An 11,577-nucleotide genomic window follows, 5' to 3' on the forward strand; every position below is an offset into this window, starting at 1 on the left:
TGGCTGGCAGCGGTGGGAAGAAGGTGGCCAGAAGCACTTGAGCTTGCTCTGCCTTGCCCTCTGTGATAGAACCATCAGCTCGGACAAGCGGCGGTATTTTGTCGCCCATTGTGCCACTGCCGGTTTGCAGGTATTTCGCTGCTTGCCAGATGTTCGCATCGTCGTCAGGGGCACTTGGGCGTGGTCGCCTGGGCAACTGTGGGTGGGAGTCAGGTGACCTGTTGGTCCGTGCGCTGATGAGAGTTTTTCGGGATGTCTGCAGCACCTCGAATCGCCCTACGTTCCACACCCACCGCGGCCACGCAGCAAAGTGCGCGGGCGTGCAGTCGGCGTAGTTAGATAAGGTTTTCTCAGAGCTTTCGAAAGGCGCCGGTTTTGAAGACTTTACGCAAGTAGTCAAGAATCGGCTTCGACTAGTTCAAGTAAATAGGCTGCTTTAGGGGGTGTTATAAAGTTAACCAACAAACTGGGTTATCAACCGTGGTTTGCACCATCATCCATCTCGTCCCAGTCACCCCAATTGACGTCGCACAAGCAGGCGAGCCTTTGCTGTCTCTCGATCACTTGGACCGTCCATTCTCCCGACGTAGCCCCTCGTTTTGCGCTACGCTCCGAAGACCGGACGTCTTCGCTCCCAAGTCCCGATATCGCGAACTTGTTGATATCTCGGATGCTGCAGGTTATGGTTTGTTTCCTGCCGGCGCTTTCTCGGTGCTGGAGTGGGAACTGGGCGGAGGTGGGGTGGGAACTCGACGGGGGTTCTTCGTGGGCCGACCGCAACGCTGGATCTACTCGATCGTGACAGCACCCACGAGTCGTGTTGTTTCACCCCACAGGGCTGAAAGCGGCAATGCTCGGCGAAAAAGGCTTGTTTTTTCGGGTGATGTTCGGATGACAGGCTGGCAGGTTTGAATCGTCTGCTCGAGAAGGAATCTCTGGCCACTCATGGGACTTGGGAGACAGTTGCAGCAGAGTCAGTTTTCTCGCAGCAAGCAGTGGCAAGACCTGGCTTTGAGTATGCGGCGACCCTATTGATCAAGCTTTCAGCTTTGGCAGATGGCTGTCTGCTCCAGGTCCTTCCTGGTGCCACAGCACTATCGGTGCGAATGCCGGTGCGGCACACATCTCCAGTCGCCTCAGAGTCGGGCCGGCCCCTGTGTTTCACAAAGCCTCATCCTGGGCTATCCTGCAGGGCTCCAACCTCCTCCAGACAATTCAGGCTACGATCCGTAACAAACCGGGGTTGCGACTGGAGATGTTGGGGATCGTGGGGAGACCGGTGTGCCCCTTCTGGGGGCAGCCGGGGAAATGGTGGAGTGAAAGGTGCATGGAAGCGGGCATCGCATCGCCATTACTTCGGAACAAGCTTCCTTGTCGACTTCTACATCATGTTACTTCGAAGCTGGAGGTTCAAGATGGTTCGACGACCGCTACTCGTCCTCCCCAACAGCGCCGTTGGACACGAAACGGAAAGCTGCGAATGATCAGCCTACTGCCGTGAGGTATATATCTCCCCGTCAATCACCCCGACCACAATCATACCTTGCTCAAGACACTCATCCCCCCAAGCTTTCAGTTTCAAGCCCTCCCCCCCTGGATTTCCAGCAGCCCTCTAGTGTCTTTCCACGTCCAATCTCGACCATGGCGACCAAGGCTAGCGATAGCCAGGTCGAGCTCCCGCACTCGAGTCGGGACCCGAAGGATGATGTGATGGTCCTTGGGCAACCCAGCGACGAAGAGATCGATGCTTTCATCGACGAGATGGAGGCCGAGCTCGCCGCACAGGGCGGGCTGCGCAAGGGATTATTTCAACTTGAGTTCAAGAATCCGAAACACTTCACCTGGGTCATCGTCGCCTTTGCTTCCATGGGTGGTCTCCTCTCTGGCTTGGACCAGTCGACCATCTCGGGCGCCAACCTGTACCTGCCTACAGACTTGGGGCTAGACACGAGGCAGAACAGTCTCGTCAACGCGGCCATGCCGCTCGGCGCTGTCGGCGGCGCCTTGCTTCTCTCGCCCTCCAACGAGTGGTTTGGTCGTCGCTGGTCCATCATCATCTCCTGTATTCTATACACCGTCGGCGCCGCCCTGGAGGCTGGAGCCATTAACTATGGTGAGTAGGCCCTCCCCTGCCGTTCTATCGTTCAAGTTCACCTCCTGACCTCGTCCCTCTTAGGCATGATGATCGCTGCACGTGTGATCCTCGGCATGGGCGTCGGCTTAGAAGGAGGCACTGTCCCCGTCTACGTCGCAGAGACGGCCGAGCGCAAGGTGCGCGGCAATCTTGTTTCGCTGTACCAGTTCAACATCGCCCTCGGCGAAGTGCTCGGTTACGCCGTGGCGGCCATGTTCCTGCGCGTCCCCGGCAACTGGCGCTACATCTTGGGTTCGTCACTCGTCTTCTCGACCATCATGCTGATCGGCATGCTCTTCCTTCCCGAATCGCCGCGCTTCCACATGCATAAAGGCCGTGTGCTGGATGCCTACCGCGTGTGGAAGCGCATCCGCGGCATCCACGACCGCGAGTCTCGCCTCGAGTTCTACGTCATGAAAGCGTCGGTGCAGCACGAGGCGCGCGTTGTCGCCGAGAGCGCCGTCAACAAGCGTTTCCCCTGGCTCGACTTCTTCACGGTACCCCGCGTCCGCCGCGCTCTCATCTACGCTAACATCATGATCCTGCTTGGCCAGCTGACGGGCGTCAACGCCATCATGTACTACATGTCGGTGCTGATGAACCAGATTGGCTTCGACAAGGAAAAGGCAAACTACATGTCCCTTATCGGCGGCGGCTCCCTGTTGGTCGGCACTATCCCCGCCGTCTTCCTGATGGAGCGCTACGGCCGCCGCTTCTGGGCCAACACGATGCTTCCGGGCTTCTTCATCGGCCTGGTCGTCATCGGCGTCAGCTATCAAATCCCGCTCGACACAAATCTCGAGGGAGCCGAGGCCTGCTACCTCATCGGTCTGATTCTCTACATGGGCTTCTTCGGCTGCTACGCCTGCCTGACTTGGGTCGTGCCCTCTGAGGTGTACCCGACGTACCTGCGGTCGTACGGCATGACCACGTCCGATGCCCTGCTCTTCCTGGCCTCCTTCGTCGTCACGTACAACTTCTCGGCCATGCAGCAGGCCATGACACGCACCGGCCTGACGCTCGGCTTTTACGGCGGCATTGCCGTTGTGGGCTGGTTCTACCAGCTGCTGTTCATGCCTGAGACCAAGGACAAGACGCTGGAGGAGATTGATCTGCTATTCCAGAAGCCGACATCGTACATTGTTGCGGAGAACGTGAGAAATCTTAAGCAGGGCCTCGGAGATTTCTTTACTGGGAGATGGGGCTCTAAGAGCGCTGGGAAGTCATCCACGCCAAGGGATCGGATGGCCGATGACGAGGACGAGAAAGCTGGTTTCGAAACGGCTTGAGCTCAGCATGTATGAAGGATGGGATGATATGTAAGGTATGCTTGATGAGCCTGGTCAGGCGGTAGGGTTCCGCAAACGAGATGATGACTGGATGCTCGAAAGGAGGAAGCGTTGCGCACACTGTCCTTGTTTTACGCTCAGCCAGCTCTAAACGTCTTATTGTACGCCATCCCCTGCACATTGCTTCCAAGCGCCTTCATATCAGGATCGTCCCCCTCAAAAGCCCATTCCTCCGAGCCCTCCCATCTGGGTGGAGCGACACCCTTCCGGACCAGAGCCACCGTCTCCGCTCCATCACCAGCACCGTTCTTGAGCCGATCATCCTCCCACGCCTGGTAGGCGTCCCACCACCAGCGGTGCGTAACCCCATCGCGGCCCTTGTAGCCCGCGACGCCATCCCTCCCTATACGCTTCGTCCAAGGCTTGTCCACAATGTAGTGCAGACACACGACAGCCTCGTCGTGCCAGATATTAGGGTGCCAGTACCGCATCGTCTTAATGGCGTTGTACTGCCAGCCAAGGGCGCGCCACCTCCCCCGAAAAAGAAGGGCCAGAAAGTCCTGGTCGGGGAACCGGAACGTCGACAGCAACGGCGTGGTGCGGAACAGCGCCAACATATCCTCCCAGAGTGCAGGCGACGGGCGGAACAGGAACATGCCCCCGTTCAGCAGGTGGTGTGTTTCGGGGCCGTCGTCGGCCGTCGGCGGCTGCGTGGGCTCCGTCAGCGCGGATGGGTGGGACAGAGGCGTGTAGGCGCAGTTCTCGGGCCGCCAGGTGTCGGGCGCCCAGGGATCGGCCTCCAGATTGCAGACGCACGCGTGGTTTGCTAGGAGCCCGTCCGGCGGCAGCTTCGCCTCGTGCGCGAAGACGGCGTCCATGTTCTGGAAGACGGCCATGTCGGCGTCGAGATAGCAGACGGCGTCATACTCGAATGTTCGCTCAAATACGCGCAGCTTGGACCATGTGTCGGCAAAACGCTCGGCGATCAGGTTGATGGGCGTTCCCTCGGGCGGGAGAAGAGGGTCACATCGGCAGAGGACCATGTGGCTCCGAGGCGCCTCCAGCTCAAGCGCGCGAGTTGCGTCTCGAGAAAGCTTAGGGGTGTAGCAGACTACCAAGGGGTAATTGCTACCATGGTGCGCCAGCGTGTAGGCTAAGATGATGACCCCGGCCAGGTAAGACTGGCGTGTTATCAAGGTCACGTAGGCATAGCGTTTGGCGCCGCTGTCCACTGCCATTTTTCTCGCCCGTCGGCTGACTTGGTGATATGTCTCAAACGCACATTGAAACCGGTAGAAGGAACGGGGTTGATGTCTTGGCATGCGCACTCGGCACCGGATGAGATGTCATTGAAGTGCGGAGGAGGTGTTCAAAGACGTCATGGGCGACCCCAACCCCTTTTCTTTTAGAGGATGCGAACCTGGAAATCTACGAGTCTCGGAATGAAGACCTAATTCTCCACGGCCTGCACAATGGCTCCCGCAGGCCCCCGGTCCAAACCATCCAACGCATTCATGTCCTCGCTGTCGAGACGGAAGCCAAAGACCTCGGCATTTGCTCGAATGCGCTCTGGATTGTCGCTCTTGGGAAGCGGTACCCACCCCTTTTCGAGGCAGTAGCGGATCAAGATCTGACTGGGTGTAGTCGAGTGCTTTCTCGCGATGCCGCCGAGCGTTGCATCCTCGACTTTGGTGTTGCGCACCAGCGGGCAGTAGGCTTCTACCACGATCCCGTGCTTCTGGCAGTACTCGACGATTTCCCTCTGCTGCAGCCAGGGATGCAACTGCTGACAGGTTAACCTTAGAGAAGGAAACAAAGAAATACACCATAACTGACCTCAATCTGGTTGACATGCGGCGGCCACACCTTGGCAAACTGCTTGAGTTCCTCGATGTGTCGGAGACCGAAGTTGCTTACCCCAATGCTCCTGGTCTTGCCCTCGTCAAGCAACCGCTCCAGCGCCTGCCACAGCTCGTTGCGCTGTGCCGCGCCGCAATTGGGGCTGTGGATTAGAAAAAGATCAACATAACCTTCGGCCCCGGGGTTCAGTTTCTGCACACTCTCGACACATTTTTGGTATGTCGCTTCGGTCGAACCGGCGGCGCTGAGGATCTTGGTCGTGAGGAAGATATCTCTCCTGGGCAGGCCTGACTGCTTTACAGCCTGGCCGACCTCGAGCTCATTGCCGTAATACTGTGCTGTGTCGATGTGGCGATATCCGTTCTGCAGCGCAGTCAGGCAGGACTGGATGCACAGATTCCGCGGTGACTGGTAGACGCCAAACCCGAGTTGCGGGATTTCGACCGAGTTGGGCAATCGTAATGTCGTGTTGATCGTGAGGGGTCCCATTGTGTCCGGATGAGAGCAGAACAGGAGAAGCCGCAGGTTGAGAGGAGCAGAATCGGAAAGGAATCGCGCACCAAAGTCAGGGCCAACAACTGAATCATCTGCATCCCTAGCAATGTTTTACTAATATAGTACTCGTCAAAGCGAGTCTCTTCTCCTATTCCCCTTTCCACTGTCCAGCCTGGAGACACTTTCCCCGCTAGAGCCACCATTCTTGTCGGTGCCAGCGTCACGTTGACATCATACATTCCATTCGTGCCTGCCAGGCGGTGCGGTACACATTGGCTGAGGATCCAAGGTTCTCAGGAATACTTGAAAGTTTCAAATTCTATAGGAGATCGTCAGCATCTTGTTCTCACTGTCCTATCCATTGCCATGGGCGTCGTCAATGGCGATCTCAACTACTTCACGTGCACGTTGGGGCAGGCTGCACAAAGGAAAGACGAGAACCCAGCGTCCCGTTCCTTTCGAACGGTGATTGAACTGGTGGACCTACAGGCTCGAGACTTCCCTCACAGTCCTGCTCTCGGTTTCGCCGACTTCCAATCGCAACCAGCGTCCACCGCTACATGTGGGTGATAAACCACAGTCCAAGTTAAACGTTCAATTAACGTTCAAATAAAAACCTATTCTCATCATTAGCAGGCCAGCATTCCCTGACGTTTCTTCAACTCCACCTCCTTTCCCATGTTGCGGCCCGCTCATTAGACCGCTGCCTCGGACCGGCCACGAAACCGCCAGGTACCGTCGCCTTGCTGTGCACAAGCAGTTTCGACTTTGTGTTGACTTGGTTCGGACTTGTGCGTCTGGGCTATTCTGTGCTACTTTTAGCGTAAGCTGCTGATTCCTTCTGTTTACTTCTGTCACTGTGAATTGATAGCTCATAAAACTCGCAGGCCTCAGTTGGAGCCGTTAGCCATCGACCACCTCTGTGAGGCAACGGGAGCCAATGCCATATTTAGCGATGAAAGGCATCTCCAGAGGCTGTTATCTCTAGACAGCTACCAAACCTTCAGCATCCCTTTTTATGGGAACAGTACCGCCAAGGAAGCGCTGGAAACTATCGAGGGGAGCCACGGGATCTCCGAAATCGCCTATTACGTACACACTTCCGGTACCTCGTCAGGACTTCCTAAGCCAATCCCTCAAACACACCAAGGCGTCGTTGGCGTTGTCCCACGCCTCCCAGGATACGACAAACCGGCCACGTTTACGACCACGCCGCTTTACCATGGCGGCTTAGCCGACTGCTTCCGGGCCTGGGCGAGCGGCGCGGCCGTTTGGTTCTTCCCCGAGGGGGTCCTCCCCATCACCAGGGCAAACCTGCTGAACGCAATCCGGTTCGCGGGAGAGCAAAGCACCGTGCCTGTTCGGTACTTTACGTCGGTGCCGTACATTCTCCAAATGATGGCTGAGGCGGATGAGGGGGTGCAGCTTCTCCGGACGATGGACTTAGTCGGGGTCGGGGGTGCCGCTCTTCCGGCAGCAGTGGGCGACAAACTAGTGCAAGCGGGTGTCAACCTCGTGTCGCGCCTGGGGAGCGCTGAGTGTGGGTTTCTCGCGTCTTCGCACCGAAAGTACGCTGAGGACAAAGAGTGGCAATACCTGCGGCTGCCCATCACTGACACAGCCATGCTCACCTTTGAACCGCGCGAGGGCAGGCTGTCTGAGCTCGTCGCCCAACCATGCTGGCCATTTCTAGCCAGGACAAATCGCAGCGATGGTTCCTATGCCACCTCGGACCTGTTCGATCCGCACACGTCTATTCCTAATGCCTGGCGGTACCACAGTCGAGCGGACGCGCAGATCACGCTGGTCAACGGGAAGAAGTTTGATCCAGCACCACTTGAGGGAGCTATCCTGGCATCGACAAACCTACTGCAGGACGTGGTCATCGTCGGCAATGGCAAGGAGTACACCGGATTACTTCTTTTTCCCTCTAAAAACGACGTGGCCGACACAGATCTCATCGAGGCAGTTTGGCCTACCATTCAAGAGCTGAACAGAGACACGCAAAGCTATGCACGCATCGTAAAGACGATGCTGGTGCCAGTGCGTCTTGCCGACGGACGACCGCTGGACAAAAGCAGCAAGGGGACGATTCTGCGACGGCAGGTCGAGGAGCGGTACCGAGATGCCATTGAGTCGGCATATCAAAGCAAGGAGAAAGAGTCCCTGCCGCAGGAGGCGTCGGATACCGAACTTCTGCAATCTGTGTTGGGCTGCTTTTCCCGGATCTTGGGACGCAGCCTCGATCCAGACGTGGACTTGTATCAGCAGGGCGTCGACTCCATCGCTGCCATCCAAATTCGCAAGTCAATCGAGTCACTTTGCTTACCGCAGGCACACCAGAATCTCCCCATCAATGTTCTGTACGACCTCGGCACCATCAACGCTGTGGTGGCGTATCTGCAGAAACTGCGGCGCGGGATGCATGCCTATGACACAGATGGAGACGGCGCGCAACAGGATTTGATGCGAAAGTTTGTCAACAAATACGGCGACTTTCACCCTAAAGGCGGGACATGGCAGAAAAAAGGAGGCGACGTTGTCGTTCTTACGGGCGCCACTGGATTTCTGGGTGCGTACATCCTGCATCTCCTCCGCCACGAGGGCCGGGTGCGCAGAGTGTACTGTCTTGTCCGCGAAGAGACTCCTTCCGCAGCGCACCAACGAGTTACCATGGCACTCTCGAATCGCGGCATGCTAGGTCTGGATCCATTTCGCGAACCCCCTGATGAACATGAGAAGATCATTTGTCTGCCCTGTCGTCTCTCCAACAGCGAATTGGGTCTTTCAGCAGAAATCAGACGGAAAATCACGGAAGAGGCAACCCTGTTTATCCATTCCGCCTGGACAGTCAACTTCAACCTGAGACTCTCTTCACTCGAAGACCAGCTAATGGGGATGCGTAACCTCATTGACATGGCCGCCCAGGCCGGCGCACGCTTCGCCTTTGTCAGCTCCATTGCCGCAGTGGCTTGTTCGCAGTCGACCAGCGTTCAGGAGAAGCTCTCGCAAGATCCTTCGGATTCCTCCCCATTGGGCTACTCGCGGTCGAAGTGGGTGGCAGAACACATTTGTGCGGCGGCCCACGACGCATTGGCGACCAAAACCGGCAAAGATTTCATGTTGCCGCCCATTTCAGTCATCCGTGCCGGCCAGCTCTGTAGCAACGAGGCTGGCATATGGAATGCCAGCGAGGCTTACCCGCTGATGCTGTCGACTGCCAAACTGACGGGTTGCTTGCCGGATCTTCCGGGCCAAGGGCTGAATTGGCTGCCAGTAGATATGGCAGCTCAAGCAGTGCTTGACATTGCTTTGTCTCGTCGTGGTCCGGGAGATGCAAGCGAAGCGGGCAGCGAAGGGCCACCTGTGTATCACGTTTTGAATCCACACAAGACACCGACATGGAATCAGATGCTGCATTGGATTCTAGAGGACGCTGGAGCGGACCAGTTTGCGATCGTCTCGCCTTCTGAATGGGTTGAACGGCTGGAAACCGCGAACCGAGGAGAAGCAAGCCATCCCTCGCATGCACTTCTGGGGCTGTGGAAAGAGAGCTTTGTCAAAAGCGGACACACTGAGTCGAAACTCAGGACGAGGTCATCTGCACCTAACTTCGACATGGACCTAACGAGACAGGTTTCTGATACGATTCGTCAAGTACAACCGCTCGATCGCCGGAGAGTAGTCAAGATGTGGAAATGGATCAACCAGGCCATCGGTACTAATTAGGTAGATGTTGTGTTGTTTCCAATACTATGCTAAGTCAGTACATACTCTATGCTGCCATTCGCGCAATTCTCCTCTCTCTGGAAGCAATGCTGGTACCATTCCGCGCTGTCGCTTAGAGCTTGTTCATTAGCCCACGTCCGTGAGTAGAAGGATCATGGAATCACGCCGTTGACGCTCCCCAAATGCCTGTAGTGGCTTTCATCTGCCACTTCCGCATCGCATGGCCAGGGCCTGCCATGTGGTATGTGCCACGTAAGTCCAGGTATCAAACAAAAACAGCGCTGGATTACTGAGGTTTTACAGCATTTAGTTTGCACGAAGGATACTTTGAGCACGATTTGACCAAAAGCTGCATTCTGCAACGGAGGCCAACGAGTGGATCGGAGTCTACCTCGTCTACACGGAAACTGGAAATTCTGCCTCGGTCTACCTTAGCCAAGAAGCCTGGCGCGGATGTGTGGTTCTGGAGCGCGCATCTGAATCTGCTTAGCAGCTGCAAGGTTTTCGGGGTGTGATGCTCTGGCCTGGTACTTGCGAAGCCACGGCCACTAGCACTGTGCCTTGTGAGCCTTGTCTTCTATCCTCCAGCATCGTGGATACGCAGGTATTAGGCCTGATCAAGTCGGATTGGTATCATGTGACCGAGGGGGTGACGTAGAGCCGCGGTGATCTTATTCCAAGCCGCGGCACACACATCAGAGACAATTGATTGTGGTTGCTATCTCGAGTTGTCGAAGTCTAGACGCATGGAGGCTTGGCTCATCATCGAGTTCATATGCGGCTGAATAGACATTAAAAGATCTGCTCCGAAACATGCACTCTGTTGTCATGGGGCAAGCATCCACTGCCAAGGTCTATCAGGGGTTGAACGGTGATTAACCCATGGGCTTGGAACACGAAGTTGCGGACTTAATTGAGTGCTTGATCGAGGTACGGTATCCTGTCGCCGGGCTGACCATCCTGCCTATCCTCCCCGTTTTGAGATTTGAACTCGTCAATATCTCCATCCCTAGACCGACCAAGATGTGACATGCGCCCAGCTCTTTTCGAGACTCTTGTTGGCTGGTTTTTTCCAGCTTCTTATGCGTCACAGCAGGGCAGCAAGATGGCGTGGAAACCTTCTGGGAGAATCCAGCCTACATCAGGCTTCGCGAATGCGCTCAGAGTTGCTCCATCGGAGAAGATTACAGATACACCATCACTGACTGGGTTGGAAGCCGTTTGAAATGTTTCATCAGCACGCTCAAGTCGACCAAGTTGGCCTTCAACAACTGTTACTGCGGCCCGACCTACACACCAATGCGCACGAGATCCTCTCGTCGTGTGTCAGCAGGAAATGTCGATAGAACGAGAATATTATTGCCAGAGCCGAGTTTGTCTACGACAGCTACTGCTCTGCGAACAACTGGTATGCGCAGTCACCGGAGCCGACTTCCGCTGCGGGAGATGGAGGGGACAGCTCTGGATCAAATGCCGCCTCTGGCGCAGGCCCCGGGTCGCAGGGTGTTCCCACAGGCAGAGCCAGGTCCGCCGCGAGTACTGCGCCTATGGTTCCGGGTAGAGCTGCGCTTGGTCTGGTCGGCACGGTTTATCGTCGATCCACTCTCTGTCAACGTTGTCATTGCGTGATATGACAATGCTGTCTTCGTGTGCTAGATCACGTTTCTCTACTGGTTTTAGAACACTCTGCGGAAAGAGACAGCCAAATTCAGGGGATCTTCCAACCTCGATGACTATCATTGTTGATTTGGGCATTGGCTGCTGGGATAACCTATAAAGCAACATTCGGCAACACAATGCAAAAAAGGGGCTAGCACTCCACAGATCACCCAAAGATATCGGAAGTACCGTGATGGACGGCAGGGTCGCTCGCGCCTGCGCCGTCGCGACCCGCGCTGGCGTTGGCTTACGGAGCGTCCGGCGGGCCATCTTGCAGAACGTATGGTTGGTTGGAATTTATTTCGCCCGGAGGCGCAAGCCTAAAGGGCCTTGGCACGCTAACTACATCCGATTCGTTGACGTTCGGTCATCAACTCGTACAAGCCCTCTACTCTCTCCCCTTTTCTCACG

The 11,577-nt window shown here is 56.2% G+C and overlaps 4 protein-coding genes across 4 annotated transcripts; 2 read left to right on the forward strand and 2 right to left on the reverse strand.

Moving 5' to 3' along the window:
* Positions 1-1,641: 1,641 nt before the first annotated feature.
* N657DRAFT_685427 (uncharacterized protein) lies at positions 1,642-3,423 on the forward strand (the record flags this gene model as incomplete). The annotated part of the gene is made up of 2 exons (XM_062796778.1): positions 1,642-2,113; positions 2,177-3,423. The coding sequence occupies 2 exons, from the start codon at positions 1,642-1,644 to the stop codon at positions 3,421-3,423; spliced, it is 1,719 nt and encodes a 572-aa protein (XP_062641940.1).
* A 137-nt stretch (positions 3,424-3,560) lies between these two features.
* N657DRAFT_628879 (glycosyltransferase family 8 protein) lies at positions 3,561-5,772 on the reverse strand (the record flags this gene model as incomplete). Its single annotated transcript, XM_062790861.1, has 4 exons — positions 3,561-4,665; positions 4,727-4,851; positions 4,886-5,209; positions 5,248-5,772. The coding sequence occupies 4 exons, from the start codon at positions 5,770-5,772 to the stop codon at positions 3,561-3,563; spliced, it is 2,079 nt and encodes a 692-aa protein (XP_062641941.1).
* A 372-nt stretch (positions 5,773-6,144) lies between these two features.
* Positions 6,145-10,022, forward strand: N657DRAFT_638236 (acetyl-CoA synthetase-like protein; the record flags this gene model as incomplete). The annotated part of the gene is made up of 5 exons (XM_062791569.1): positions 6,145-6,340; position 6,601; positions 6,666-9,496; positions 9,700-9,759; positions 9,811-10,022. The coding sequence occupies 5 exons, from the start codon at positions 6,145-6,147 to the stop codon at positions 10,020-10,022; spliced, it is 3,300 nt and encodes a 1,099-aa protein (XP_062641942.1).
* Positions 10,023-10,852: 830 nt separating this feature from the next.
* N657DRAFT_407036 (uncharacterized protein) lies at positions 10,853-11,577 on the reverse strand. Its single transcript, XM_062787228.1, has 2 exons — positions 11,233-11,577; positions 10,853-11,150 (listed from the first exon to the last, which is right to left on the reverse strand). The coding sequence occupies exons 1-2, from the start codon at positions 11,434-11,436 to the stop codon at positions 10,974-10,976; spliced, it is 381 nt and encodes a 126-aa protein (XP_062641943.1). The 5' UTR covers positions 11,437-11,577; the 3' UTR covers positions 10,853-10,973.

The sequence above is a fragment of the Parathielavia appendiculata genome (genome assembly GCF_033297405.1).
Source record: "Parathielavia appendiculata strain CBS 731.68 unplaced genomic scaffold N657scaffold_58, whole genome shotgun sequence".
NCBI lineage: Eukaryota > Fungi > Ascomycota > Sordariomycetes > Sordariales > Chaetomiaceae > Parathielavia > Parathielavia appendiculata.

Bases quoted from the DNA above. Each gene is read 5' to 3' on its own strand.
- N657DRAFT_407036 (XM_062787228.1), bottom strand. From the start codon at position 11,436: ATGGCCCGCCGGACGCTCCGTAAGCCAACGCCAGCGCGGGTCGCGACG. The intron at 11,151-11,232 runs GTTGGAAGATCC...TAGCACACGAAG, and splicing joins CAACAATGATAGTCATCGAG to ACAGCATTGTCATATCACGC.